Genomic DNA, 25,866 nt, shown 5'->3' with positions numbered 1-25,866 from the left:
TGCCAGCCCCCATCACCACCAAGTGAAATCCCCGTCCCTGGTGGAAACCCAGCACCCCGAGAGCCAAGTCCGGTCCCTGCACCACAGCAGAGCCCCAGGTGCAGGAGCCCCAAACCCTCATCCCTGCAGAAATGCAGCCGGGGAGCTGCTGCGACCTGAGACCAGGCGCTATCACAGCCAAATTCCTGCCGATGGAATTGACCGAGTCAGCTGGAAGGGCCCTATAAACATCACCGGGTCCTACTGATGCCCACTTCAGGGCAAACCAACAGCCAGGGCCCATTATTACGGGTGTTATCTTGAACACTGCCAGGCACGGGGCACCAACCACCTTGCTAGGAAGCCTGTGTCCGTGTCTCACCACCCTCACGGTGTAGATATTTTTCCTAAACTCTGGTCTGACCCTCCCTGGTGCAGCCTCGTGCCGTTCCCACGTGTCCTGTTATCGGTGCCGAGGGAGAGGAGATTGGTGACAAGGGAGCAGAGATTGGTGACAAGGGGGCAGAGACCAGTGATGGGGCAGAGAACAGTGACAAAGGGGCAGAGACCGGTGACAAGCGGGCAGAGACCAACACCTGCCCCCCATTTCCCTCCCCAGGGAGCAGCGAGGGCACCTCGCAGCCCCCTTTTCCCCAGGCCGGACAGCCCAAGCATCCTCAGCCCCTCCTTGCAGGACTTGCAGGGCCCTCACACCAGCTTTGTTGCCCTCCTCTGGGCCCTCTCAAGGCCCTTCACACCCTTTTTGAATTGTGGAAGCCGGAGCTGGAGACAATATTCAAGGTGAGGCCGCACCAGCAGTAAACATAGCGGGAGAATCCCCTCTTCTGACAGGCCGGGGCTTCCTGCACCCCAACACGGGGTTTGTCCCCTTGGGTGCCAGGGCACCCAGGTCCCCCCTTGGGCCCCACTGCCTGGCCAGCTCCTCACCCCCCTGTCTCACAGTGGGGCCATGTGTCCAGAAGGATGCTGTGAGGGACGGTACCAAAACCTTACCAAAATCCAGCCCCATCGCACCCACCAACTGCCCTCCATCCACCACAGGGGTGACTTTGTCATGGACAGAGATAAAATCGCCAAGGCAGGCTTTGCCCTTCCCTGTCTACGCCTGCCAAGAGCTTTGTGCTCTAAATGCCTCCCACTGTCCCCCAGGACAATTTTCTCCACAACTTTTCCAGGGGCTGGGCCAGGGTAACGTAACGGGTCTGCATCTCCCTGGGTCTTGCCTCGTGCCCGTTTTGTAGCTGGGCATAGTCCTGACTTGCCTCCAGCTGGCAGGATCCTCCCCGAACTCCCAAGACCTTTGGTAAATTGTTTGGTAAATGGTTTACCAGAGCTAATCTAAGCCATAAAACCTGCCATAAACTGCAAACCTTTAGCCGCTGGGCTGCACACCATGGCAGGGGTCAGCCGCGTTTGGGGTCAGAGCGGAGGGAGGATTTCCCCTCCGTGGCTGGGCTGAGACCCTCAGAAAACCCTCCAAGGGGATGAGCTTGGGGGGTCTTCTTTTAGGATATTTCCAAATGTTTGCCAACGGGCCCCTGAACCTGCTGGGCACAAGGGGATGCGGCGGTGGCCGATGTGGGGACACCCCAGACCCTGCCACCACGGCAGGCACGCTCCTCTCTCCAGGGCTAGCCAGCGATTTGTAACCAGCTCTTTAATTAGCGACGTTGCTGGGGACATAATGGGTTTATTAAATCTGCCTGTGGCTGGTGGTAATGAAATCCTCCCCGTGATGCTGGGAGCAGAGCCGGTGCTGGTGGTGGCCGTTCCCAGCTGTCCCCGCTGCGTAACACCCCCGGCTCTCCTGGGGCTTCTCTGCTTTTTTTTTCTGGGGGTCCTGGCACATGCTGGGGATGCTGAGCACCCACAGACCGATAGGAGCCCACTAAATCGGTAATCCTTCATAAAACCAGCAGTTCCTGCCCTTCCCCAGCTGCTGGCCCCTTCCCCTGCCTCTGCCTGAGCTTATCAAATTACCATTCTGCTGATCTAACCCATCACTTGTGTGTTTTTTTCCTTTCTCCCCCTAAATGAAGTTTTTATCACTAAGAAATGCTAATTTGCAGGATGCCTCCCCAGAGGAGCGTTTCAAGAGCCCAGCTGGCAAAGTCGGACTCATTGGGGGTGGGGACAATGCTCCCAGACCCACCCTGGGCTCCCTGGGGGAACTGAGCTGCCCAACACCCCAACCACAGCAGTTCCCCAGCAAAACTCCAAACCCGGGTCAAAATTACAATTTTCTGCCAAATGCAAGGAAAAAAAGCTCTGCTTGAAGGCTCTGTGGCTGCCAGTGGGGCTGTTGGGTGCAGCTTAGGGCCCCAAGGGGTGACCTCTTTGCACACCCCTGGCTGATTCCCCCAGCAGGGATTTGGTTTTTAGGGGACTGCAGCACCCCCAGCACGGCCGGATCTGGCCCCGTCCCTGTGCCAAAGGCAGCACCCGGGGCCTCGGTTTCCCCAGGGTTGGTTCCAGTTGCCCCAGGCTTGGTCCCAGTTGCCCCAAGGTTGGTCCCAGTTGCCTGGGATCCTACAAAGGCTGGACAAGGGGTGATTCCCGTTGGGACAAACCCACCCCAGTCGGGTTCCCCCAAAGCAGGGATTGGAGCAGCCCAGCCGGCAAAGGGCACAGCTCCCTGTTTTTCTCCTGGCACCAATTAATCCGCCTTCTCCTCCTTGCTGGGAACAGAGCTCAGCTGAGGACGGCTGGCGATAAGATCGGCGCAGCAAGTGCAAACACTTCATCACTTTCCGAAGAGGCTGAAGGCTCATTTATGGCCATTTTAATAGCTGCTTGGATAAACACCAGCGATAACCTGCGCTGGACGTGCAGCAGATGATTAATGCACCCACAGCAGTCACGCTCGCTCGCCTTGGGGCTGGGATTGTTTTCTGTTATTAAGGAAGGGAAAAAAAATAAATAAATAAAAGGAAAAGCGTGGATTTTGCCATATATTTGGGGGTTGATGCATGGTTGTGGAGAGAACATGCTGGGCTCTTCCATCACCCTGCAGCGGCTGGAGAGAAAGGGTGGGCGGAAGGTGAGGGATGGGGCATGGAGGACATGGGATGAGGGATGGAGGACAAGGGATAAGTGATGGAGCACAAAGGATAAGTGATGGAGGACAAGGGGTAAGTGATGGAGGACAAGGGATGATTTCTGGCTCTCACTTCTCCCCTCTGGTGCTCCTGGCCACGTGCCCTGCACTGGTCTCATCTCCTGCACTGCAGCCAGGAAACTCCCCAGGGGCTAACCTCTGGGGTCTTGCTTTTATTTACAACCCTCCCAAGACACTGCCATCATTTAGGGGCCCTGAGCTGACGGCTGCCCCCTGCGTGCCACTTTCTGGGGGACTTGCAATGTCACAGCGCATCCTTGGGCTGTTGGCGCTGCTCCCAGACGGAGCTGGAGGAGCTCCCATGGTGAAATCCAACCTCCATCCCTTTCCCATCTTCACCCCTTTCCCATCTCCATCCCTTTCCCATCTCCATCCCTTTCCCATCTTCACCCAGCCCCACCAACCTGCTCGGTGCCATGAGGGCAGGGATACACACAGTCATGCTGGCGTGTCCCCTTCTGCTGCCACTGGCCATAAACCCCTGCCCTGTGGCTCTGTGAGAGGCGTTTCCCAGGGCAGGGCTGAAATCTCGCTGATAAGGAGCATTTCTGCTGCGTTCAGCCCCAGCAAGAGCTGAGTGTGCTCTTTTGGTGATAAGTAGGTGCTGTGGGGTGGCTTTAACGATGGGGCAAGCTCCCTGCCACGCACTGCACCCCAGCCCAGGGAAGGGCTTTAAATGGCACTTTTAGGCAAGAAATGACCAAAAAAAACCCCTCAATTAATCTATTTTTTTTGCAGCCAGCAGTGCACAGAGCGAGAGCTCCTGTCCCCAAGCCCGGGTGACAGAGCTGCACGGTCACCCCATGGCACCGCATCCACTCAAATCCCACTGGACTGGGTTTACTCTTATTGCTGTTGTTGTTGCTGCCTTGCACTGGCCACAGCAGTTATTCTAATAGTTTGTAATTATTTTAGCACCTGCAGGTCTGAAATGAACTGCCACATTGCTTGGGTTGCTTCATTTCTTTTTTTTTTTTTTTTTGCAGGATGAGAAAAGAGCTGTTTAGATGAAAAATTTGGAGCGGAGACATGTTTTCCTCTCCCTCATGGCAACGTCACAGCATCTGGGAAAGCAGCTTAGTGAATTATGCGCTATGATAATTGATTGAATTCATCAGTAAATAAAGCAGCATCATTTAGAATCGCGGTCCAGAGAGCGAGGAAAAATTCCCCGTGCAGGGATTTTACAAGCTGGTGCAGAAGCCATTGTGCCCACAAAACCACAGCAATGGGGAAAATTAACGGATGAGGGGGCACACCCCCCAAAAAAAGCTCTTTTTTTTGGGATAAACCCTCAGCAAACCCTTTCTCTCATCTCCAGAAGCTCCTTGGTTGCTCAAAGAGAGGGATGGGTCAGGCAGGAGTTTTGAAGCACCCTTGAATGCTTTGAGAAATAGGATGGGAACGTTAAAATGTGGATTTTAATGAAAGAAAAGGAAAACTGGCTCGAGCATTCCCAGCCAGAGGTTGTAAGGTGGGCTTGCACCTGGCAAAAACCCCCAAATCTTCTCATCTAGCACCTGGGTTATCCCTAAATAACCTGCTCCGTCACACACCTCCCTGCTCACCTTCAGCCCTCTCCAATCACACCACTGTCACGGCAGATACCTTACAAATCTCCTGAGAAGTATTTGGTGTTAAACTCCTTATTTCTGCCTGATTTGGGGGTCTCCGGGTCCAGGGGCTCATCTCCCATGTCCTTCACTCCGTGGGGCCACGGGCTGGGAGATTCGGTGGGTCTGGCAAGCCAAGGAGCTTGTTAAAGACGAGGAAAGCAAACTGCACTTCACAAGCAGCGTCCTGCCGCGGGCATCCTTGCTGCAGGACATTTGGGGTTTATCTGAGCACTTCTGGTCCCTTTTCTTCCATCGGGCACCAGGGCTCTCGCTCTGATGCCAGGAGCTGGCTGCGGTAACTCTCCGGCACGGCACACGTGTCCGTGCACATGTGCTCTGGGGGGGGGGGGGAGGCTGTTTTGCTGCAGATTTTGATGGAAACGCGAGCGGATGGGAAGCATCCTCCCGGCTGGGGCAGCCGCCGGGGACACCACGGCTCGCCCAGGAGCCCACGTCACCCCGCAGCCCCGCGGCCGCCATCGGTTCAGCATCCGTCTCCGTGGCAACGCATCCTTCACGTCCTTGTTGCCTCCGGTCTGCATCGCCGGCAGCCCTGGGTACCCCCCAGCTGGGGCCCCTGGCCCCCATCGCCCACCCCGGCACCCCCAAATTGCATTGTATGGGGAGAGGGAGTGTGGGGACCAGTCGGTTTTGCACCCGTGGGTGTCTCTGGGCCCATCTTTGGCTGGTGTTTGGGAATGTCGTGGCTTCGGGGCAGCACAGAGGCACCAACGCGCGTCTTCAGGCTTGCAGACATCTCACCAGCCTTCCTGGACTTCAGCTGCTTCACCTGACCGCACTGTCCCACGTGTAGGTGGCTTTTCAGTCTGCTCCCAGCTGGGGATATTTAGGATGGGATGCCACCAAGCTGCGGGCATCCTTGGGAATGCAGCCACCGAGAGGACCCCTGCCCAACGCAAAGTCCCGCAGCACCATCAGCGCCTTGGAGGATGCTCAGATGCATCGACCGTGGGCACCCCAGTGCGCTGCTCCCCTTGGAAAAGGGCCCCAAACTGCCCTCGTTGGGGTCACTGCGTACCAACACCACGCTGAGGTTGCAGAGCCCATTTTGGCCATGCTGCTCTGCTGAGACCCTGGCCCAGGAGCCGGGAAAACCCCTCCCCGGAGCAGCTGGGAACACGGGGCTGGCGCTCCGCAGGAAATCTCCATTCATCGGCCCTTGGTCGCTGGCCAAATTGGAGCCAAACCAGCCATTTTTCCAACTTCCCAGGGAAGTTTCCAGGGACCTGTGGCTGCTGGGGAGAGGGGATGGCAAGGGGGTGCCGTGGTGTCCGGGTTTGGAAGCAGTGCCGGTGCCGTTTACACCCCGGTACGTGCTCGGTGAGGGGTGGGAAGGTTTTTTTTTGGGTGTTCCTGATAGGAGCACACCCTGATAGGGTGTGCTGTGGGAAGCTGTGATTTTTGGAGGGGAATTAATTGACGCTAGGAGATTGCAGGCTCTTAAATGCCTCCTTTCTCTTCTGGAAATGGTTCTCTGCACGCTGTAGGGGTCCCAGCCCTACTGGGAGGACTCGTTCCTTGTTGGGGGCTGTGTTGTCCCATGTGCTCACACCATGGGGCCATGGCAGTGCCCAGCCATGCTGCAAGGCAAACAAGTCAAGGGATTTCCCCTGTCCTCCACCCTAAAAAAGCACACACATCCCTCCTCCCCCCATGGTGCGTGCCTGCTGTGTCCCCATGGGGTGGTTTTGGGGATGACAGTGCCAGCAGGACGTGGTGAGCCCTGAGCCTGAGCTCAGCCTTGGCACTGCTCCCAAGGCTGGGGCTGGACCCTGGGGAAAAGGGATTTATTTAATTAAAAAACAAAACAAAACACATAAGGAGCTATCAAGCCCACCAAAATGAGTCTGGTTTTCATTTGGAAGGAAGTTTTTGTTGCTCATTTGTCATCAGACCAATTCCTCAAAGTCCAGGCACTTTGTGGGACAGGATGGGGTTTCCTTCCCCACCAGAAGGAACGCGCCGTTTCTCTGAAAAACGAGTTATGCCCGGGACACGACTGTGCCGAGAAGCTGCAGAACGTGTCAGGGACATCCTGCTCTCGCGATGGGGTCCCCCTGCCACCGAGCCAGGAGGGGACGGGGGACAGAGCCCAGCATGGGACAAGTCCTGCGGCCGCCCACCCCACACTCCCAGCCTTCCTCCCTCTGTATTTCTTTTTCCGCCCTTCCCTCGATTCTTCTCCTTCTTCCCTCCCTCCCTTCCCAGCCCTTTCCCCTTCCCTCGCGGCGCAGCCGGGCACTGAGGGGACTTTGCCCCCCCAAGGCTGAGCTTTCTCCCCGCAGCCTGGAGCAGCTGAAGGACGAGCGAAAATGCTCCGGTCTTATCTGCGAGGGGAAGGCAGGCGCGGTGGGCAGGGTTTGCGCGAAGGCTGCTGGCTTATAAGCAGCCGGCCGCGGAGGGAAGCTCCCTCGCGAGGCTCCGAGCGCAGCTCCCACCGCGATGCCCGTGGCGCTGGGGCTGCTGCTGCTGCTGCTGGTGCTGAGCCCGGCGGGCACCCTGCAGCCGGGGCTCGAGCCCCCCAACCTCGATGCCACCGAGGCAGGGGCCGTCCTCTTCGCTGATGCTTACAACAGCACGGCCGAGATCGTCCTCTTCAAGAGCGTCTCGGCCAGCTGGGATTACTACACCAACCTGACAGACACCAACGGTGCCCTGCAGGTGGGTGCTGGCACGGGGTGCTGCGGGGGGGGCTCCGGCAGGGTGGGGAGGGCTGGCGGGGTCCCCTTCCTCCCCACGGGTTCCTTTCGAAGCACCCCAAGGTGCTGTCCCAGGACTCGGATGCATAGCTTGGGAACGGTTTTGCCCCCGGATTTGGCTCTCCAGAGAGCCCCTGCCCCAGTGCAACAGCCCTGGCCCCGCAGCAGAGCCTGGGTTTATTTTTAGAGGTGTTTCCCTCTGCCCAGAACCTTCCACTTTCTTTCCCCCCCTTCCCAGGACGGGGTCAGGTGTCAAGTGTCCCCGTCCCTGCCCGGCACCACGTCCCTGGCACTGTGCCATGCCCCAGCCCCACGGGAGCCCCAGGCGTGAAGGAGAAGCGAGGTGGCACCGGGGCACTTCAGCCCATGGGGACAAGCTGGCTGGGGGGAGGTTGTACATTTTGGGGTGGGCTGGAGCTGCTCTCGGTTAGACGAGCCTGGCCCCTGCCCTGCATGAACGCTCCCCCAGCCGTTGTCATACCTGGAGGGCTGCCACAGCCACGGCGTGGGGACACGTGTCCATGGGGACATGGCCACGGCGCTGTGTGCAGCTCGGAGCCATGCACCCCACCCCATATAGCTTATGGTGCACGGGGTCAGGAGAACATATATGTGGCCGGCGTGTGTTTGGGAACCTGAGTGTCACCTCCACACCCCAAATAACATCACGCAGCCCCCCAGAGCCCGGCCAGGAGCCTGCGGGCAGGAGACACATGGTGCACCGCACGTCTGTCCGTGTGGGACGCAGCAGGGACCGGCTGGGGCGGCAGGGGATGAATGCTGCCAACTTGGCAGGACACCCGGCATGCCCCTCCAGCCTTTTTCGGCCAGCTGACGCTGTCCAGGCACGCGCCCAGCCGCTGCCTTTGCAGATGTTGTGGCGGGGCCGGGGACCTTTGGGCGCTGCGGGAGCATCCCGGCCGCAGCAGGCTGCGGGGAGGGGCCGGGGAGCACCTTGCGTGGATTTTGCTCAGGAACATTCCCAGACCAGCCCACTTTCCCGTGTTAATAAATACCTGAGGATCACAGCCGGGTGCTCGCTGTGATCTCAAGGCTTCTTGGGCCACCCTGCTCCCCTCCCAGCAGCTCCCGGATAGTTTTGGGAACAAGGGGGGAAAAGGGAGAGGACTTTCCTGGCCACTCTGCCCAAAGATCTGCCCACTTTGAGAAATGCTCAGAGCACCCTGCAGGGCTGAAAGCACCCCGGTGGTGCCCAGCACACTACCTGCCTGAGCCTGACACAGTTGGAGAGGGAGAGGAGGGGATCTGGCCCCTGAAATCAGCCTGTCAAAGGGGCAGCAGAGATGCGTTCTGTGCCATGGGGAGGCAGTGAGAACTAAAGGGTTAACTGAGCTCGAGGTGGCCAGCAGGACCCCGAAGGCTGAATCTGGGGGATTTGGTGAACCTTTGGCCAGGCAAACCCCGCTCGGGTCTATAGCACAGAGGGGCTGAGCCAGGCCAGCCCACAGGCATGGTCTCCCCCAGGACCTGTCCCCAAAGGTGTGGCCAGGGGTCAAAGTGACACGGGGGGGCAGCAGGCCAAAGGCAGGGCAGCAGCCCCTGGCCTTGTGGAGATGGACAGAGGGACGCTGGAATGACAGACAGGCAGGCATGGCTGCGGCAAGGGGTCTGGGGCAGAGCCTCCGGCCTCAGCTCGCTCCACCGGAGCTGTCAGGAGAGTTTAGGGCACAATTCGCCTGACCTAACACAGGCGTCCGTTCAAGAAGAAGACGAAACACAGCTGGACTCTGCCTCCTACAGCTCCCTGGCTCAGAAACGGGGTCTGGGAAGGGATAAAACATCCCTCGTGAGCCTCCACGCTTCGTGGGTGACTCCCATCGATACAAGGGCATCTTGCTCCAGGGTGGGGGCTGACACATCCCGGTGGGATGGGGAGCCAGGGCTGGATGGTACGGGGGTGAGGCTGGAGGTGCTGGGATGCCCAAGGGGGGTGGTGGGCACCCAGCTCTGCTTTAGGCATCTCCCCTCCCTGTCCCCGAGCAACCTCTGGCCACACCACGCTGTAACTCCCTTCCCTCCCACGAGAATGTGATGATTAAAATAAAACAACCCAGGCTTGTTGGAACCAGGCTGGAAACGCCACGAATTACAGCTAATGAGCTCCATAAATCATGCTGGGACGGCACGGGCAGCGAGCAGGCATTCTGCATGTTCTCACTGCGCACCGCCCAGGCTGATACACTCCCAAAAAAAAAATCAGCATTTCCTCGCTGGCCACATGGCTGCTACCACCTGCGATGCGCCTCGTCCCAAAATCGTGGCTGCCGGCTGCAGCTCCAGCTGCCTAAATAACCCCTGCAGCGCAGGCTGCTCCCGATGTCCCACGGCCCTGGGAAGTGAGGTTGGGGCTGGCAGTGCTGGATAAGGGTAATGGGGAACCCAATACTGGGGGCGTCTCCAGGGGTTTGCATCTCCGGGGTAAACGGGTGCCCCCTGCAAGGCAAAACCCAGAGATGGGGTTTATAGGGCACAGAGCAGGGGGGTGCAGCTAAATGTTGCTCTAGCATGGGTATAATGGTGCTGGCACAACGGCCTACAAGCACCCAACACCCTGCCCATGGGGTCCCAGTGTCCCCATCCCACCCAGGGCACAACACCGCTTCCAAAACAGCCTCAAACACCACTTCTCGGGTGCTCTGCAAGGTGAGCAGAGGCTGCAGATGCTGCCTCTTTGGCTGGAAACTGTTGTCTCTTTCTATAAATGTCACAGCTCGGGGACAGCCCTGCCTGCCACCGCGTGTCCCCTGCTCTCTGGCTCGCACAAACCCCGTGACTCTGAGCGTGGTGGCACCTCACGGCACTGGTCTCCATGTCCCCCTCTCACCGCGCAGGTCGAGGCATCGCTGGAGGAGCAAAACTTCACAGAGGCATGGGGCAAGAAAGCCAAGGAGCTCTACGGCAGCATCTGGAGCAACTTCAGTGACCCCCAGCTGAAGAAAATCATCGGCTCCATCCAGACCCTGGGGCCCTCCAACCTGGCCCTGGACAAGCGACAGCAGGTAGGCCAGGTGGTGGTGAAGCCCTGAGAGGTGCTTGGGTGCTGCAATTCCCCCTCAAAACCTTTTTTCCTGAGCACACAGACTCCACTGCTGGCCCGTTGCCCCTCGGCTGCATTTTGTAGGGTCTCCCTGGAGGCTGCAAATTGGGGAAAAGTGATGGAAGGGGGGAGACAGGAGCTGGGGTCCCAGCTCGGGGGGACACGCGGCCAGGAGCCATCCCTAACGTCAATGCAGAGCTACCTGCAAGCGGGGGCTGGAGATTTCCTGCTTACATTGAGCGGCCTTGGGCGTTCCCTGGACGCCAGCCAGGCAGTGCCCATGGCTGGGGGCCAGCTGGCTTGAGCCCCCGGGGACACAGCCCAGCGAAAAGGAGGGCTGCAGCAGCCAAACGGCTCCCTGCGTGCCCGGAGCGGCTGTGACCGATGGCACAACCCAGCAGCAGGGACATCAGGACAGCCTTCCCCATCACAGTCCTGAGCTTGCAGGGTCCTTTAATTAAATGCAAGTAAAATGCTTGAGGCAGCGATCCCTGCACATCTCTGGTGGTTCTCGGGGCACCTCCCCACCGAAACCCAGCTTGGCTTGCGAGCCCGGTGATACAATCCCCACTGGAGCAGTTGTGGCCCCAGTTCCTTCCCGGAAACCTGTCCCTGATAAGAGAAAGCATCCCACCTCCTCCCCACACATCACCCACGTTTCTCCCGTCCCTGCCCGCAGCCACCGCCGTCCCCTCCGGAGCAGAGGAATGGGAGCAAAGAGAGGGACGGCGTGGGGGAATTTCCGTTCCTGGGAATGGGCTCCCCGAGCAGGTTCCAGGAAACCTCCCGTTGCTATTGTTTGCTGTTGTTGAAGTTCACAGAAATAAATACCCTCCCCTCCTCCTGTGTTTTTTTTTTTTTTTTTTGCCCGCTTAGATAAACAGTCTGTGCTGCAGCCCTTCTGACTAAGGGCGTTATAAATAGCCGTGCTCCGGGACACGGAGGGGGCTCGGTGAGCGGCCGTGCGTGGGCTGTCTGTCCCAAAGTGCACCGGGTGCAGAAACAACGGGTGATAACACGCACCTCACCCCAAAAAAAGCACTATATAAACACCCTGATCCTCCTTCAGACACATGCACGCGCTCCGGAGATGGGAAGTCTTTATAAATCCCTCCTCAACAGCCCTTCCCACCCTCTTCCAGCCCCAATGCCTTTTCCCTCCCCGCAGTACAACACCATCCTGAGCGACATGGACAAAATCTACTCCACGGCCAAGGTGTGCCCGGCCAACGATACCTGCTGGGAGCTGGAGCCAGGTGCGGTCCTGTCCCCAACCCCGTCCCCATCCCCGTCCCTGTCCCTCTCCCCTGCTTAGGGGCTGCTCCTGATGAGCACCCCCAGGCCGTGACTTTGCCCTGGTCCCCGAATTCCCATTGGGACGGGGTTGGCAGGGTCCTTGTCAACCTTCATAGGGTTGTCCTGGGGTGAGGATGGGTCGATTTGGGTTGATTTTGTGCCCCGCTCCTGTGTCTCCTTTCCACTTGGATGTCTTATGTCCCACGTGTCCCTTTTGTTGCAGACCTCTCGGACATCATGGCCACCTCCCGCAGCTACAAGAAGCTCCTGTACGCCTGGGAGGGCTGGCACAACGCCGCAGGAAACCCGCTGCGTGCCAAGTACGAGGAGTTCGTGCAGCTGAGCAATGAGGCATACCGGATGGACGGTGCGAGCAGGATGGGGACGTGGTGGGTCAGGGATTGGGGCGGGAAGTGGGGCAATGTGGTGTCCTGCTCTCCCCATCCTGCATGCATCCAGCCTCCACTTCCCCTCTGCCCTAGTATTGACACCCTGGGGAAGGTGCAAAAATCCTACTGGTGCCCAACAGGTCCAGCTCTTGGGGCTGGATGTGGGGCAGCCCCTTGGGGCTGGAGCCAGGGGTCATCACTGTCTCCCTGCAGGCTTCGAGGACACGGGCAGCTACTGGCGCTCCTGGTACGACTCAGCCTCCTTCGAGGATGACCTGGAGCATCTCTACAACCAGCTGGAGCCACTCTACCTCAACCTGCATGCCTTTGTTCGGAGGAAGCTGTACGACCGCTACGGCCCCAAATACATCAACCTGAAGGGCCCCATCCCTGCCCACCTCCTGGGTAAGAGCCAGTGGTTCTGGTGGGGCTGGAGAGCTGTGGTGGGATGGCGTGTGGTCCCGCGTATTTCTGTGTTTCTCTTCCTCTTGACTCACCCCTGGGTCTACTTTGTCTGCTTTCTCTCCTCAGGCAACATGTGGGCTCAGCAGTGGAACAACATCTATGACCTGATGGTCCCCTACCCCGAGAAGCCCAACCTCGATGTGACGAGCACCATGGTGAAGCAGGTAATGGGCTGGGGGAGCTGCTAGGGCACCACTGGGAAAAAAAGGGGGATGCATTGGCCAGGGCTTCCCCATAACTTTGAGCCTATGGAAGTGGTTGCCCATATTTACATATGGGACAGCAGAAAAAACATGTTTGGGAGGAATAGGGACAGAGAAATGGCCCCGCTCCCACTCCAGCAATGGCCAAAGAGGCAGCAGGTGGGAAAAGAGGCTTGTGTGGTGGGAGCAGTAATGGTCCTTAGTCTGGGGGCTGCATCCACACCATCACTCATCTCTGAGCCCTCCTGGGACACCTGCCCTGCTCCTCTCTCCTGTCCGTTCTGGGCACCAGCACTGCTGCTCGGTGCTGTTTAGGGATGTTCACCCCATTTCTGGCGGTGGAGCTTCCCATCAGGGTGAGAGGGGCAGGCGCCTTCCTCCTCCCTACAGTGCTGTGAGAGTATCAGAGGCGATGCCCGAGGCATGGGCAGTCCTTTCCTTGGCTGTAACCTTCTGTCTCCTGCCTTCCAGGGCTGGAATGCCACCCACATGTTCCGGGTCTCGGAGGAGTTCTTCACCTCCCTGGGGTTGCTGGAGATGCCCCCAGAGTTTTGGGACAAGTCCATGCTAGAGAAGCCAACAGATGGGCGGGAGGTGGTGTGTCACGCCTCGGCCTGGGACTTCTACAACCGCAAGGACTTCAGGTGCGTGGGGCCACGCAGGGGCCCAGGGCTACAGGGCAAGAACCTCCTCCACCCCCTTGGTGGTCACTATTTTGGGTACCCCATCATCTTCTGGGGTAAGGTTTCAGGGCACCACATTGCTCTGCCTTCCCCTCCACTGGGTCTTTCCCCTTTCCCATGGGCTGCTGCCACCCTCTAAGGGTCCTTCCCCCTGGGGTTGTGCGTGGGCAGACCAGGGACCCTCACCCAGCTCAGGCATCGCTGCTTTCACAGGATCAAGCAGTGCACAGCGGTGACCATGGAGCAGCTGTTCACGGTGCACCACGAGATGGGCCACGTGCAGTACTACCTGCAGTACAAGGACCAGCCCGTCTCCTTCCGCAGCGGGGCCAACCCTGGCTTCCACGAGGCCATTGGCGATGTCATGTCCCTGTCTGTCTCCACCCCCAGCCACCTCAAGAAAATTGGGCTCCTCAGCAGTGCCACCGAGGATGCAGGTATGACCCCCATGGTTGACAAAAGCCTTTCATCCATTCTTGGTTCCATGGACCTTTACTCTACAATTACCTTAAAGGTGGCTGTGGCGAGGTGGGGATCGGTCTCTCCTCCCAAGCACCAGGTGATAAGACAAGAGGAAATGGGCTTAATTTGCATCAGGGGAGGCTTAGGTTGGATATTAGGAAACATTTCTTCACTGAAAGGGTTGTGAAGTGTTGGAACAGGCTGCCCAGGAAAGTGGTTGAATCACCATCCCTGGAGGTCTTCAAAAAACTTGGAGATGTAGAGCTTAGTGGTTGAATGGTGGGCTTGGCAGTGCTACGTTAAAGGTTGGACGAGGTGATCTTGGAAATCTTTTCCAACTTAAATGATTCCATAATTCTGATTCTTGTTGCCATGGGTCCATGCACAGACCCCTCCTTGGCTCTACACATGGCCCCTTCTGGGCTCTGTGGACAACTGCTTCTTGGCTCCATCCTCTTCACCACCATGAGCAGCAGCAATGCTCCCCGGAGCCTTGTCTGTTCCCTTCCCCTCCCCAGCAGAGTCTCAAACTGAAAGCAGCACCTCTGGGGCTTATTGGTTTTGACATTTCCAGCGTCTCCCCTTCCTGTCCACCCAGGAGCTCACTGCGTAGCTCTGCGGAGGCGGCACTGAGCGCTTGCTCAGATAACCCGCCCGGTCACAAGGACAGGCAGCGGGTGACACGTCCGCCTGCCAGCCAGTGCAGAGGAGGAGGAGTTGTCGCTGCAGGACGTTTCCCAGCTTGGCAAGGGTCTGCACACCCCCCCACACCTCCCAGCCAACACGTCAAACCAGACGGCGGCAGAGGAAACCAAGCGTTCGCAGAGCCCTGCCGCAGGCGGCTGCTTTGCGGAGGAGGGCCAGTCCTGGGTCCTCCTGCCTTGTCGTTAAATCGGTTTCATGATGGGGAAGCCGTCACAGCAGCCAAAATTGTTGGGCCGATGCTGCACAAACATCACGGAGCAGATGGTCGCTGCCTCAAGGCATCGCTGCCTGACTTGGCGGCCACGTCACCACCGTGGTGGCAGCCAGCAGCCTGTCGGGGCAGTGCTGCCAACCCTTCCTGACCCTACAGCTGCAGCTGGGTCTCCAGCTGGTCCTTCTTCAGCCTTCCTTTGCTTGAGGTGAAGGGGAAAGCAGATGTCACCATCCCCTGTGCTCCGCATGGTATGGTGGTGACTGCCCCAGGTTTGAAACCAGGCCTGGATCCAAACCGTGGCAGCCTTTGCTTTGGTGTGCCAGCCCTGGAGACCAAATCCCTTTCACCCTGAAGCCCCTGTAGGGTGAACGTGTTAACAGGGCACCCTTAGAGTTACCCTCACCAGAGACTTCTCCAGGCTTCAGGCAAGGGGACACCGGGCTTGTCACTCCCATTGCTCCCACTCAGTAGAAAGACATGTTGCCCCAAGCAGGAGCTGCAGCCAGAAAAACCTCTTGTGTCCCATGCACAAATTTCTAAGGATCACAATTATACGTTGAAATGTTGTTCCAACTTCTCATCCAGCTCTCCTCACCCCAATGCCAACAAAAACCCAGTGACTGTAGTGCCATCTGCCAGGGCTCCTTCCCAACCTCATTCGGGCTCTGTTTCATGCAGAGAGCAACATCAACTACCTGCTGAAGATGGCCTTGGAGAAGATTGCCTTCCTGCCCTTTGGCTACCTCATCGACCAGTGGCGCTGGAACGTGTTCAACGGCCACACGCCCCCAAGTCGTTACAACTACGACTGGTGGTATCTGAGGTAGGGGACAGTCATGGAGGATGGATACACGCATGGAAGATGAGGGTGTGCAAGGAAGGAGGGTGGGAAGGAAGGAAAAAGTGGCCACGGAGGTGGCTGGAGAAAGATGGATGAATGGAGGGATGGAGGGAGGGATGGATGCATAGGAGGGTGGGCTGAGGAATGGAAAAACATGGAAGGACACTGATTGTGCAGATCTCTTCAGCACTATGCCTTCCTTTCCTGTTTTCTGCCTTGGTTCACCTCTTTCCAGCTCATGTTCTTGTCCTCTGTTGCCTACAGAACTAAATACCAGGGTATTTGTGCTCCGATTTCGAGGAACGAAAGCAACTTTGATCCTGGTGCAAAGTACCACATCCCTGGGAACACCCCTTACATCAGGTAGAGGAGGTGCTGGGAAGGGGACAGAGGCTTGGGGCAGGGGGTGTGGGGACCCCAACTCTTCAGGCAGGGACTGGGATGCATTGCTCCTGCTCAAGACACAGGCACCATCCAACGCTTGGGAGCACAAATGGTGGGGAGCAGATGGGTGGCAAGGTGCCTTTGGCCATGCCCTGGGACTCACCTGCTTTGTCCCCAGGGCTCACCTTCACGAGCTTCCTCGGCAGGTACTTTGTGAGCTTCATCCTCCAGTTCCAGTTTCACAAGGCGCTGTGCCAGGCGGCCAACCACACCGGTCCCCTACACACCTGTGACATCTACATGTCCAAAGAGGCTGGAGCCAAACTCAGGTGGGGACAGAGGAGGGTCGGGACAATCACCATGGGCAGATGTGTGCGTGGAAGCTGATGGTGTGCAAGGAAGAAAGGAAGGAAAGAAGAAAGGAAGGAAGGAAAAAGTGGCCATGGAGATGGCTGGAGAAATAGCTTTGCAGATGGATGGATGGATAGATGGAAATACAAGGAAACACTGGGGTGGGGTGAGTGGTCCTCACCAGAGTCCTGCTATTGTCCCTGTCACTAGCTCCCACCCAGACTAGAGGTCACTAAAGCATGTTTGGTTTCTGTTGACTCCCTGGGCATTGAATGCTTGAGAATGTGGTGGAAAGTCTTCAGCCCCCATGCACAGGATAGCTGGGGTCTTCAGAGGCAGTTTCCAGGCTCATGTCCCTCTCAGGAATAGCATCTTCAACCCTTGTGAAGCAGAGGCGTCACCACTGCTTTTCTCCTGTCCATCCTCCGACCTAATGCTGGCTCTTGCTGTCCCACTCCTCTGCAGGGAGGTGCTGAAAGCTGGGTCTTCCAAGTCATGGCAGGAAATCCTGTTCAACCTCACTGGCACGGATAAGATGGACGCTGGGGCCCTCCTGGAGTACTTCAGCCCTGTCACCACCTGGCTTGAGGAGCAGAACAGCAAGACCAATGAGGTGCTGGGCTGGCCAGAGTTCGACTGGCGTCCCCCTGTCCCCGAAGGCTACCCCGAAGGCATTGGTAAGGCTGCGGCACCAGGAGGGGCGGGAAGAGTTCTCCCCGGGGCCACCACCAACCCCTAGGCAGGACAGCTCTGGGGGAGGTCTCTGCTGTAGATGGGTGAGGTCTCCATGCCAGGAAAGAGAGGAATAACCACCTCCATGTGAAGTCCCGTAGGGTCCCATTTCCTGGGTGGTCACATCTTCCTTTGAAGCAGGTGCCATGAGCCAGCCCCTTGACGTACCTTTGTGTGGAGCTGTGGCCCTGCCACTGTAGTAGTGCCATCAGTCCTGGTGTGACAGGTCATCTGCTTTCAGCTGCATCCTTTCTGCCCAGCTGGAAGGGTTTAGGGCAGGCAGCTAGTCCTGCAATCCCATCCCCTGTCCTGTGGGACACCTCCACCTTCAGCATGCTCCCAGACATCCTTCAGCAGACCTGCAGCTCTGGGATGTGTTCAAGCATGGTTTCTCCACGGAGAAACCTCTTGAAAGTCCTCTTGTAAAAAGGACTTCCCCTCTCTTTCCTCCTATCCCTTCCTCTAGACAAAATAGCAGATGAGGCACAAGCTAAAGAGTTCTTGTCCGAGTACAACAGCACGGCCGAGGAGGTGTGGAATGCCTACACTGAGGCGTCCTGGGCCTACAACACCAACATCACCGACCACAACAAAGAGATCATGGTATGGAAATAACCCAGGCTACAGCCACGGCAGGCTGCTGGTTCCCATTGCAAATGAGCTCTGAAAACCAGGGCAGGCTCTGCCTCTAGCAGTGATGTAGATGAGAACTACATTCTCATCCAGAAGGTGCCTTGTCCATGAAAAGTGATGCCATGAGGTACCCCCCAGGGAAGCCATGGGGAGGTTGTCAGCCATGGCGGGGCAGGTGGTGGTTCTGGTGAAGGCCTACGTCTCAGGGAGCTCCCTCAGGTAACTCCTCTCCTGCCTTTGCAGCTGGAGAAGAACTTGGCCATGTCCAAGCACACCCTTGAGTATGGGATGAGAGCCAGGCAGTTCGATGCCTCCGACTTCCAGGACCAAACTGTCACACGCATCCTCAAGAAGCTGAGCGTCATCGAGAGGGCAGCCCTGCCTGAGGATGAGCTGAAGGAGGTGAGCTGCAAGGGGACAGGGCAGGACAGGCAGTCCTTTGCCACTACCCTGTGGGAAGACACAGGCTTCGCCCAGCTTTTAGGAAATGGTCCTGGGCAGCTGCCCCTGCCCCTGCAGAAGGTGATAGTTTTGTACCTTCTGCACAAAGGCAATACCCTCACCTCCAGGATTTCGCACCCAAAGGTTGCTTGTCCCAGCCTGCTGTGGGTCCCAGCTGCTTGGGTGGCAATGGCACGTTGTATGCTGGCCCCATACTTCCCATAGTGACTTGGCTTTGCTTCCTCGTGGGGTCGTACTTGACTTGCCAGGACAGTGTGGAAGGGGCCAGAGGAATACTCTGGGAAGATCCCAATGGGCTGTGTTGTTCCCCAAGAGCAGGAGCAAGGCTAACGAGCTCACGTGATGCGATTTCCTTTGCAGTACAACACCCTTCTCTCAGATATGGAGACCACATACAGCATAGCCAAGGTCTGCAGGGAGAACAAAACCTGTCACCCCCTGGATCCTGGTAAGACCTGGCAGGGTGCTCAGCGAGTCATCTGCAGCAGGCCCAGGAAGGAGGGATTCTTCATAGGGACATGGAGAAGGGTCATGAAGGGGCCTTTCCACCTTCTCGGTGGTGGCCCCTGAGCAGTATATTGGGTCTAGCATCGTTGCATCAGGCCAGCCCAGCCAATGTCATCATCTGGCTTCATTGCTCTCTCGTTAGACCTCACGGACATCCTAGCCACCTCACGGGACTACGACGAGCTCCTCTTTGTCTGGAAGGGCTGGCGGGATGCTTCTGGGAAGAAAATGAAGAACAACTACAAGCGATACGTGGAACTGAGCAACAAGGCAGCTGTGCTCAATGGTCAGTGTCCTGCTCCTTCAGACACCCACCAATGTCTCAGCACCCCGTGAGCAGAGAATTGAGTTGATCATCCAACTCAGAGCCAATATCTTGAGGGCATAGAGGTCCCACCAACTGTCATTAGGTCCCCTGTCTCATAGGCATGGAGGGATCTGGGGCATCTGAGTGGCAAGACAGACTCTTGCCCAGGAAGGGAAGTGTCTGACAGCTCCTTTTGCCCTACCTCAGGCTACACAGACAATGGGGCTTACTGGAGATCCCTGTATGAGACGTCCACCTTCGAGGAAGATCTGGAGAAGTTGTACCTGCAGCTTCAGCCCCTGTACCTCAACCTGCATGCCTACGTACGCCGGGCCCTATACAAAAAGTATGGAGCTGAGCACATAAACCTGAAGGGTCCCATCCCTGCTCACCTGCTAGGTAAGGGCTTCGTGGGGGCCTCGAGCAGAACTGTGTCTCCCAGCAAGCATAGCTTGCTACAGGTCATGCCAGGACCTCGTGCTTGCATTGCCCTTGTGCAGGCAGTACAGGGACCAGTGACTGCGCACCCCCGCCACAGACAGGGTGGCCCATCCTGAAAAGTGGGGAGTAACAAGTTGTCTTTGTTCTTCTCTCCCCATCTTCCTCCTGCTCTTCCCAGGCAACATGTGGGCCCAGTCATGGTCCAACATTTTCAACCTGGTGGTGCCCTACCCAGATGCCACCGAGGTGGATGCCACCCCAGCCATGAAAGAACAGGTCAGTGCTTTTACAGTCTGCTCTGGAGAAGTCCCCTGGGACCCAGCACCCTCTGGCCACTGCCAACACCCCCATTGCTAAATGCTTTGATGCTGCCAAAAGCTTCCATGACATGCCCCTATTATTTCCCAGTCTGGATATACCAAGGGCTGGACCCAACAGTAATTGCCACCAAAGACCTCCCAAGCCCAGAGGGACAAGACTGTTCCCAGCCTCCCATCCTTCCCACAGCCTCCAGCACCTGCAGGAGTCCCTGTTGCCCCTCACCAGGTCCTCCATCTGCTCTCTCCCCAGGGCTGGACACCCAAGATGATGTTTGAAGAGTCAGACCGTTTCTTTACCTCCCTTGGCCTCATCCCCATGCCGCAGGAGTTCTGGGACAAGTCCATGATCGAGAAGCCGACGGATGGGCGGGAGGTGGTGTGTCACGCCTCGGCCTGGGACTTCTACAACCGCAAGGACTTCAGGTGCCTGCAGGGAACGAGCAGTGCCCCTGGCTCATATGGTGCTGGGGCAGCATCTTGGTGGGATAAGGGCACATAGGATGGTGCCACTGCGGTACCTCTTGCCCAGTGGCTGTGGCAGCCCCTCTCTGGCACTGCCACTGGTACCCAAGATGCTGGCATTGATGGCAGGAGTCCCCATAGCAGGGGGGAGGGCAACTTATGCCTTCCCTGAGCTGCCCAGAGGACGGAAAAGCTTACAAACATGGACAGGGAATGGGCAGGGGCAGCAGGAGAGGCAGGAAGACAGCCAGGGGCCAACCCCATGGAGCAGGACCAGCATCAGACCTGGGGAGGGGACACGTGGAAAGAGACCAGAGGAAAACATAGCTTAATGGGGTATGGTAATTCCTGGAGACTTTCACCCCAGCTCTGCCCTTTCTTTTCTCCCCACCCCATGTCCTCATCCAGGATCAAGCAGTGCACTGTGGTGAACATGGATGACCTGATCACGGTGCACCACGAGATGGGCCACGTCCAGTACTTCCTGCAGTACATGGACCAGCCCATTTCATTCCGCGATGGAGCCAACCCTGGCTTCCACGAGGCCATTGGGGATGTTATGGCCTTGTCTGTCTCCACCCCCAAACATCTGCACAGCATCAAGCTGCTGGACCAAGTCACAGAAAATGAAGGTGAGCTGGCGTGGGGGAACCCCAGGGCACAGGTGGGGGCAGCTGGGGATGCAGAGGATCAGGATGGGCTGGGAAAGGTAGAAGAGGACATGCACGGTGGCTTGGTATGTGTGGAAGGGACAGCATCTGATGGGTACCCTCTGCCCTTGGGCAGAATGACCTGCACAGGGTGGAGAGGTGGGCGCAGTACCCCCTTGCTAACACCTTCCCACTCCGGGCAGAAAGTGACATTAACTACCTGATGAGCATCGCCCTGGACAAAATCGCCTTCCTGCCCTTCGGGTACCTCATGGACCAGTGGCGCTGGAAGGTGTTTGACGGGCGGATCAAGGAGGACGAGTACAACCAGCAGTGGTGGAACCTCAGGTGTGCTCGAGCTCAGACCTCTCTTTGGTGCAAGGTCCTTGGCCATCGTCCCCCTTCATGTTTTCTCCCTGTGGCCCAGGTGGCTGCAGTGGGACACGATGGGATAACACAACCCCTTACCCTGTCCCCACACCCCGCTGCATCCCCTCCTGGCTTAGCCCACCTTCTCCTTCCCATGCTGGGCTAATTCTCCCTCTCTGGCCCAGGCTGAAGTACCAGGGCTTGTGCCCACCAACACCAAGGTCTGAAGATGACTTCGACCCCGGAGCAAAGTTTCACATCCCTGCCAATGTCCCCTACATCAGGTGAGCAAGCAGGGCTGGGGCAGGGGGGCACACCGCTGGGACAGGTGAGCCCATGCCGAAGCAGGGACCTCTGATTCAGATGCCAGCAATGGCACCTTGTCCCATGGCTGGTGGGACATCTGGTGGTGCCCATCCCAAGATGCTGCGTGTGTATCAACAGAACCTTAGAGGGAAGGGCTTAGAGGGGAATTTTCTCTTTGTCCAAGGAAGGTGGGCTCAGCCACCCGGGTAGCTATAAAATGCACATTAAAAGGAAAAAATGACATCAGCATATTGGACCAAATTGATGCGGGTAGAGCTCCAAATCCAGTGATACTCCTCCAGGCTGTGATTCTGCACCTGGGGATAGGGGGGAGCGCATCCTTCCCCTGCACAGCCACTAGCAGGCCCTGTCCCCGTGCCCTCACCCCTCTGTGGCCCCTCCAGGTACTTTGTCAGCTTCGTGATCCAGTTCCAGTTCCACCAGGCTCTCTGCACCGCAGCTGGGCACACGGGGCCTCTTCACAAGTGTGACATCTACCAGTCCAAGGAGGCCGGGAAGCTCTTGGGGTAAGTGCGGGCAGGGCACAGCCAAGACCTTTGTGACCCCAAATACCTTGAAGTCAGGTCACAGCTCCGCAGGACAGCAGAGCCCCTGGTGCTCCATCCTCTCCCGGCCCCGGCAATGCTCCGGTCCCTGGCCCTGGGGGACCCTGGGCTGGGTGCTGCAGCTGTGATTGCAAAAGCAGCCACTAGATGGTAGCTGGGCCCCTGGCAGGTGGAAGGCTCCCTCCCTCCCTCCCCCCCTCCCTCCCCTTCCTCCTCCGCAGCCCCCTGTTCCTTGGGGAAAAGAGCCCTTTTGCTTCAAGGGAAGCACCTGTACAATTAACCCTTTCACCCATAAACTGATCTGCATCAGGCTGGATGCACTGGAAGGCTTTAGGCGTGTAAAGCCCTGTATCCCACATGCAAAACCTTTTTCCCCATGCTCTGGGCTCACAGATGTCAGAAGGCAGAGGCCATGCCCCAGGGCTGTGGGCGCCCCAAGCCCTGAAGACAAGGGCTGGTGGCAAAGGGGTCAATGGGGAACCCACTGGAGCTGACTTTTCCCTCACAGGGAGGCCATGAAGCTGGGTTTCAGCAAGCCGTGGCCTGAAGCCATGCAGCTCATCACAGGGCAGCCCAACATGTCAGCCGAGGCCCTGATGAGCTACTTCGAGCCCCTCATGACGTGGCTGGTGAAGGAGAACGAGAAGAACGGGGAGGTCCTGGGCTGGCCCGAGTACAACTGGACTCCTTACACAGGTACATGGGAATGGGCTGAACACAGTGGGTCCTTGATGGGGGAGAGTTTGGTCCTCTCCAGGGTGGGGATGGCGCTCATAGCAGACATGGAGCTGCCCTGGTGCCCCTTGGCCACCCCAAAAACCACAGGAGTTTTGGATCCTCCTCCTTGACTTCCCAGCAAGCTGAGTCTAAAGTAGACAAGTCACCCAAGAGACCAGCAAAGGGGAAGCTGGTGACCCACCGCACCCAGCCCAGAGCCACCAGCACTAACCACGTCCCTCATTTCTCCATTTTCCAGCTGCTCAAAGCCAAGCTGGCTCCGAGCGAACCGATTTCCTGGGCATGTCCCTGAGCAGCAAACAAGCCACCGCAGGTGGCTGGGTCCTGCTCGCCCTGGCGCTCGTCTTCGTGATCACCACCATCTTCTTGGGCGTCAAGTTGTCCTCAGCAAGGAGAAAGGCCTTCAAATCCAGCTCAGAAATGGAACTGAAATAAGGCAGACACCGATGGGGGAGCACAGACAGGGTGTGAGCGCAGGCACTCGGGCAGGCTGGTGGCAATGCTGCGGGCACGTTCGCCCACGAAGCCATGGGTTTCCACAGCCCAGGACTCCTCTCTCCAATCAGGTCGGACATTTTTTTTTTCCACTATGCAAGATCCAAAGCAGAAAAGACCTATTTATTTGTCAGCGTCTGCATAAGGGGAAGAGAAATTCAGGCACCGGCAGGCACGGAGCCATCACAGGCTGCCCCCATGCCTGGGGGTACAGGCCCTGCCCAGGCACCCACCATCTATCTCCGACCCCTGTGCCAGGGTGGCCAAAGCCACGGGGGCTTCAAGGGACAGAGGGCAGGCTTGGGAAGGACAGAGCATGTTTGTGTCCTCTGTCCATCCCTGGTTTGCCCACTGCTGGGCTGTTCGCTTGCATGGATGAAAAATAAACCCATGTCTTGTTACCCCCAGCGCAGCAGCTCGGCTCCTTCTTGTGGGTGGTATCTCTATGGGATGCTGGGCTAGTGAGAATACAATTTCCTAGGGGTCAGCATGGCTTTTGGGGTCTTCTCCATCCCCATCATGAAAGCTCAGCATCCCTTCATGGCAGCACCATCCTCCCCTAAACATTGTCTCCCATTGCAGCTGCTGTCTCGGGGTTTCTCCATAGGGCATATATCTAACCGAGGGGCTGCATTAGGGCCAGAAAACCCCAGCCAAGAAGTGGGTTTCCAGAAAAGTCCAAGCCTGAGCTGTAATAAGGGTTGGGGTGTCACCAAATCCAAGCAGGGACAGGGCTCGAGCTCAAGCACAGGGACGATGCGCATTTACGTAAGGACCGGGGGGGCTCTGAGGTCAGCGATCGCCTCCCGCTCCCCAGCTCTGATTATCTTGGGATCAGCCGTGCTTGAGGCTTTTTTTCCCGTCTTTCTTCTGCTTCTGTAAATAAAACTTCGTATTTGTTCTGCGGTGATTAGGTGCAAAACTAATCCCAGGCCAGGGATTATTGCAGCCTTAAAGAGCCGCGATCTGCCGCAGCCCCAAGCAGGAAGGGAAATGAGGGGACGCAGGGCAGATCGTGCCATCCCTCTCACCCGATGGCCTCCACCCTCAGCCATGTCTTACAGGGGGAAACCGAGACCCAAGAGGAGCAGAAGGCAGGTGTCTGCCCGCCCACGCTCGGGTTTGTGTTTGTTTGCTTCCATCTCCTCCATGCACAGCACGCCCACGGGGAGGTGAAGCTGCCAGTCGCTCATCTTCCTGCTGCGGTCCCAGGGCTGGGGGAACAGCTGCCCCAAATGCCTGCACCCCACAGCAGCACCATCCCTGCTCCCCCTTCCCAGCCACGCGATGCCCGTAGAGCAGAGACCTTGCAAAGTGGGAGCTGGGTTGGAAGCCAAGTTTGATTTCAGCCCCAGAAGGCAGGCTGGTGCAGGTGTGCTCCATCAAGCTCAGCTCCCCGCTGGTAATTTTTAGCCCTGTGGCTGCTTTCTGCACCATTAACGGAGGTCTCCAAGGTCATCAAGGTCCTGCCAGCTTCGGGAAGATTGCTTTCTGGAGAGAAGAGAGCCACACTGAGCACTGCGCTCAGGGACTGCGATACATGTTCAGCCCTAACTCACCATCAGAGCCCACACGGGAGCTGCCGGTGTCCTGGAAGAGGCCGCGGCTAAGTGGCGGGCGATGGAAGCACGGAGCTGCAGCCTCCTGCTCAGGGACAGATAGGCAACCCAAGCCAAAAGTCCATCCAGGAGATGCAGGAGGACACCAGGTTACCTCCAGCACAGGTCCAAAGCCATTCAAGGGATGATGCAGGACACGAGGTTACCTCCAACACAGCTCCAAGCTCCATCCAGGAGCAGGACAGAACACCCTGCTGCCTCCAGCCCAGCTCAAGATGAAATGAAGGTCCTGAGCTGAGCTTAACTGGAGCTGCTGAGCCATGGGTGGGGGAACAGGTGAAGCTTTTCAGGGCAATTAAGACCCGCTGGTGCCCTCAGGGCTCTGCTAACCACCACCAACGTTTTACAAGTTACCTTTAAAATGAGGATGCTTCACCTCCCCTGTTGTGACAACATCTGGAGAGATTTTGCTGCCTTCTGGCTTCTGCATCACGCTTCCTGCTGAAATTAGGAGGCTTAGCAAAATTACTCCCTAGGAAAAAGAAAAAAAGGAAAAAAAAAAAAAGGAAAAGAGCAGAGAAAGAAGAGATTCCCTTTCAATTCAGAGCCCCTCTAAGGGCAGCTCAGAAAGCGGCGCCCCAGGCCTGCGGGGGCTGTGCTGGGGATGCCTGCGCACAAGGCTCCTAGAGAGCAGATTTGCTTTAAAATCACACAAATCAAAAGCAAGAACCACGCTGGGTTCCCTTCACCAGTCTGGAGACCCTTTGGGCACAGCAGAAACCTATTTTCCTTTTTTTTTTTATGCTCATTATCC

The 25,866-nt window shown here is 57.4% G+C and overlaps 1 protein-coding gene across 1 annotated transcript; it reads left to right on the top strand.

Annotated features, from left to right (window-relative positions):
- The first annotated feature begins 7,077 nt into the window (after positions 1-7,077).
- Positions 7,078-23,900, top strand: ACE (angiotensin I converting enzyme). Its single transcript, XM_083809487.1, has 25 exons — positions 7,078-7,416; positions 10,307-10,474; positions 11,681-11,768; positions 12,032-12,175; positions 12,411-12,602; positions 12,729-12,826; positions 13,337-13,509; positions 13,762-13,985; positions 15,608-15,752; positions 16,035-16,133; positions 16,361-16,483; positions 16,971-17,182; positions 17,704-17,840; positions 18,114-18,272; positions 18,693-18,780; positions 18,982-19,125; positions 19,354-19,545; positions 19,766-19,863; positions 20,158-20,330; positions 20,778-21,001; positions 21,223-21,367; positions 21,574-21,672; positions 22,099-22,221; positions 22,769-22,956; positions 23,237-23,900. Exons 1-25 carry the CDS (start codon positions 7,198-7,200, stop codon positions 23,431-23,433), a joined length of 3,852 nt encoding a protein of 1,283 aa, XP_083665613.1. The 5' UTR covers positions 7,078-7,197; the 3' UTR covers positions 23,434-23,900.
- Positions 23,901-25,866: the final 1,966 nt, after the last annotated feature.

This window comes from Anser anser (assembly GCF_964211835.1).
Source record: "Anser anser genome assembly, chromosome: 23".
Classification (NCBI taxonomy): domain Eukaryota; kingdom Metazoa; phylum Chordata; class Aves; order Anseriformes; family Anatidae; genus Anser; species Anser anser.
This window is presented reverse-complemented; position numbering and strand designations above follow the sequence as displayed.

What these genes read in the sequence shown, in the direction of transcription:
- ACE (XM_083809487.1), top strand. Translation starts at nt 7,198, where the DNA reads ATGCCCGTGGCGCTGGGGCTGCTGCTGCTGCTGCTGGTGCTGAGCCCG. An exon ending in ACACCAACGGTGCCCTGCAG is followed by an intron (nt 7,417 to 10,306) that starts GTGGGTGCTGGC and finishes CTCACCGCGCAG; the next exon opens with GTCGAGGCATCGCTGGAGGA. An exon ending in TACGACTGGTGGTATCTGAG is followed by an intron (nt 15,753 to 16,034) that starts GTAGGGGACAGT and finishes TGTTGCCTACAG; the next exon opens with AACTAAATACCAGGGTATTT.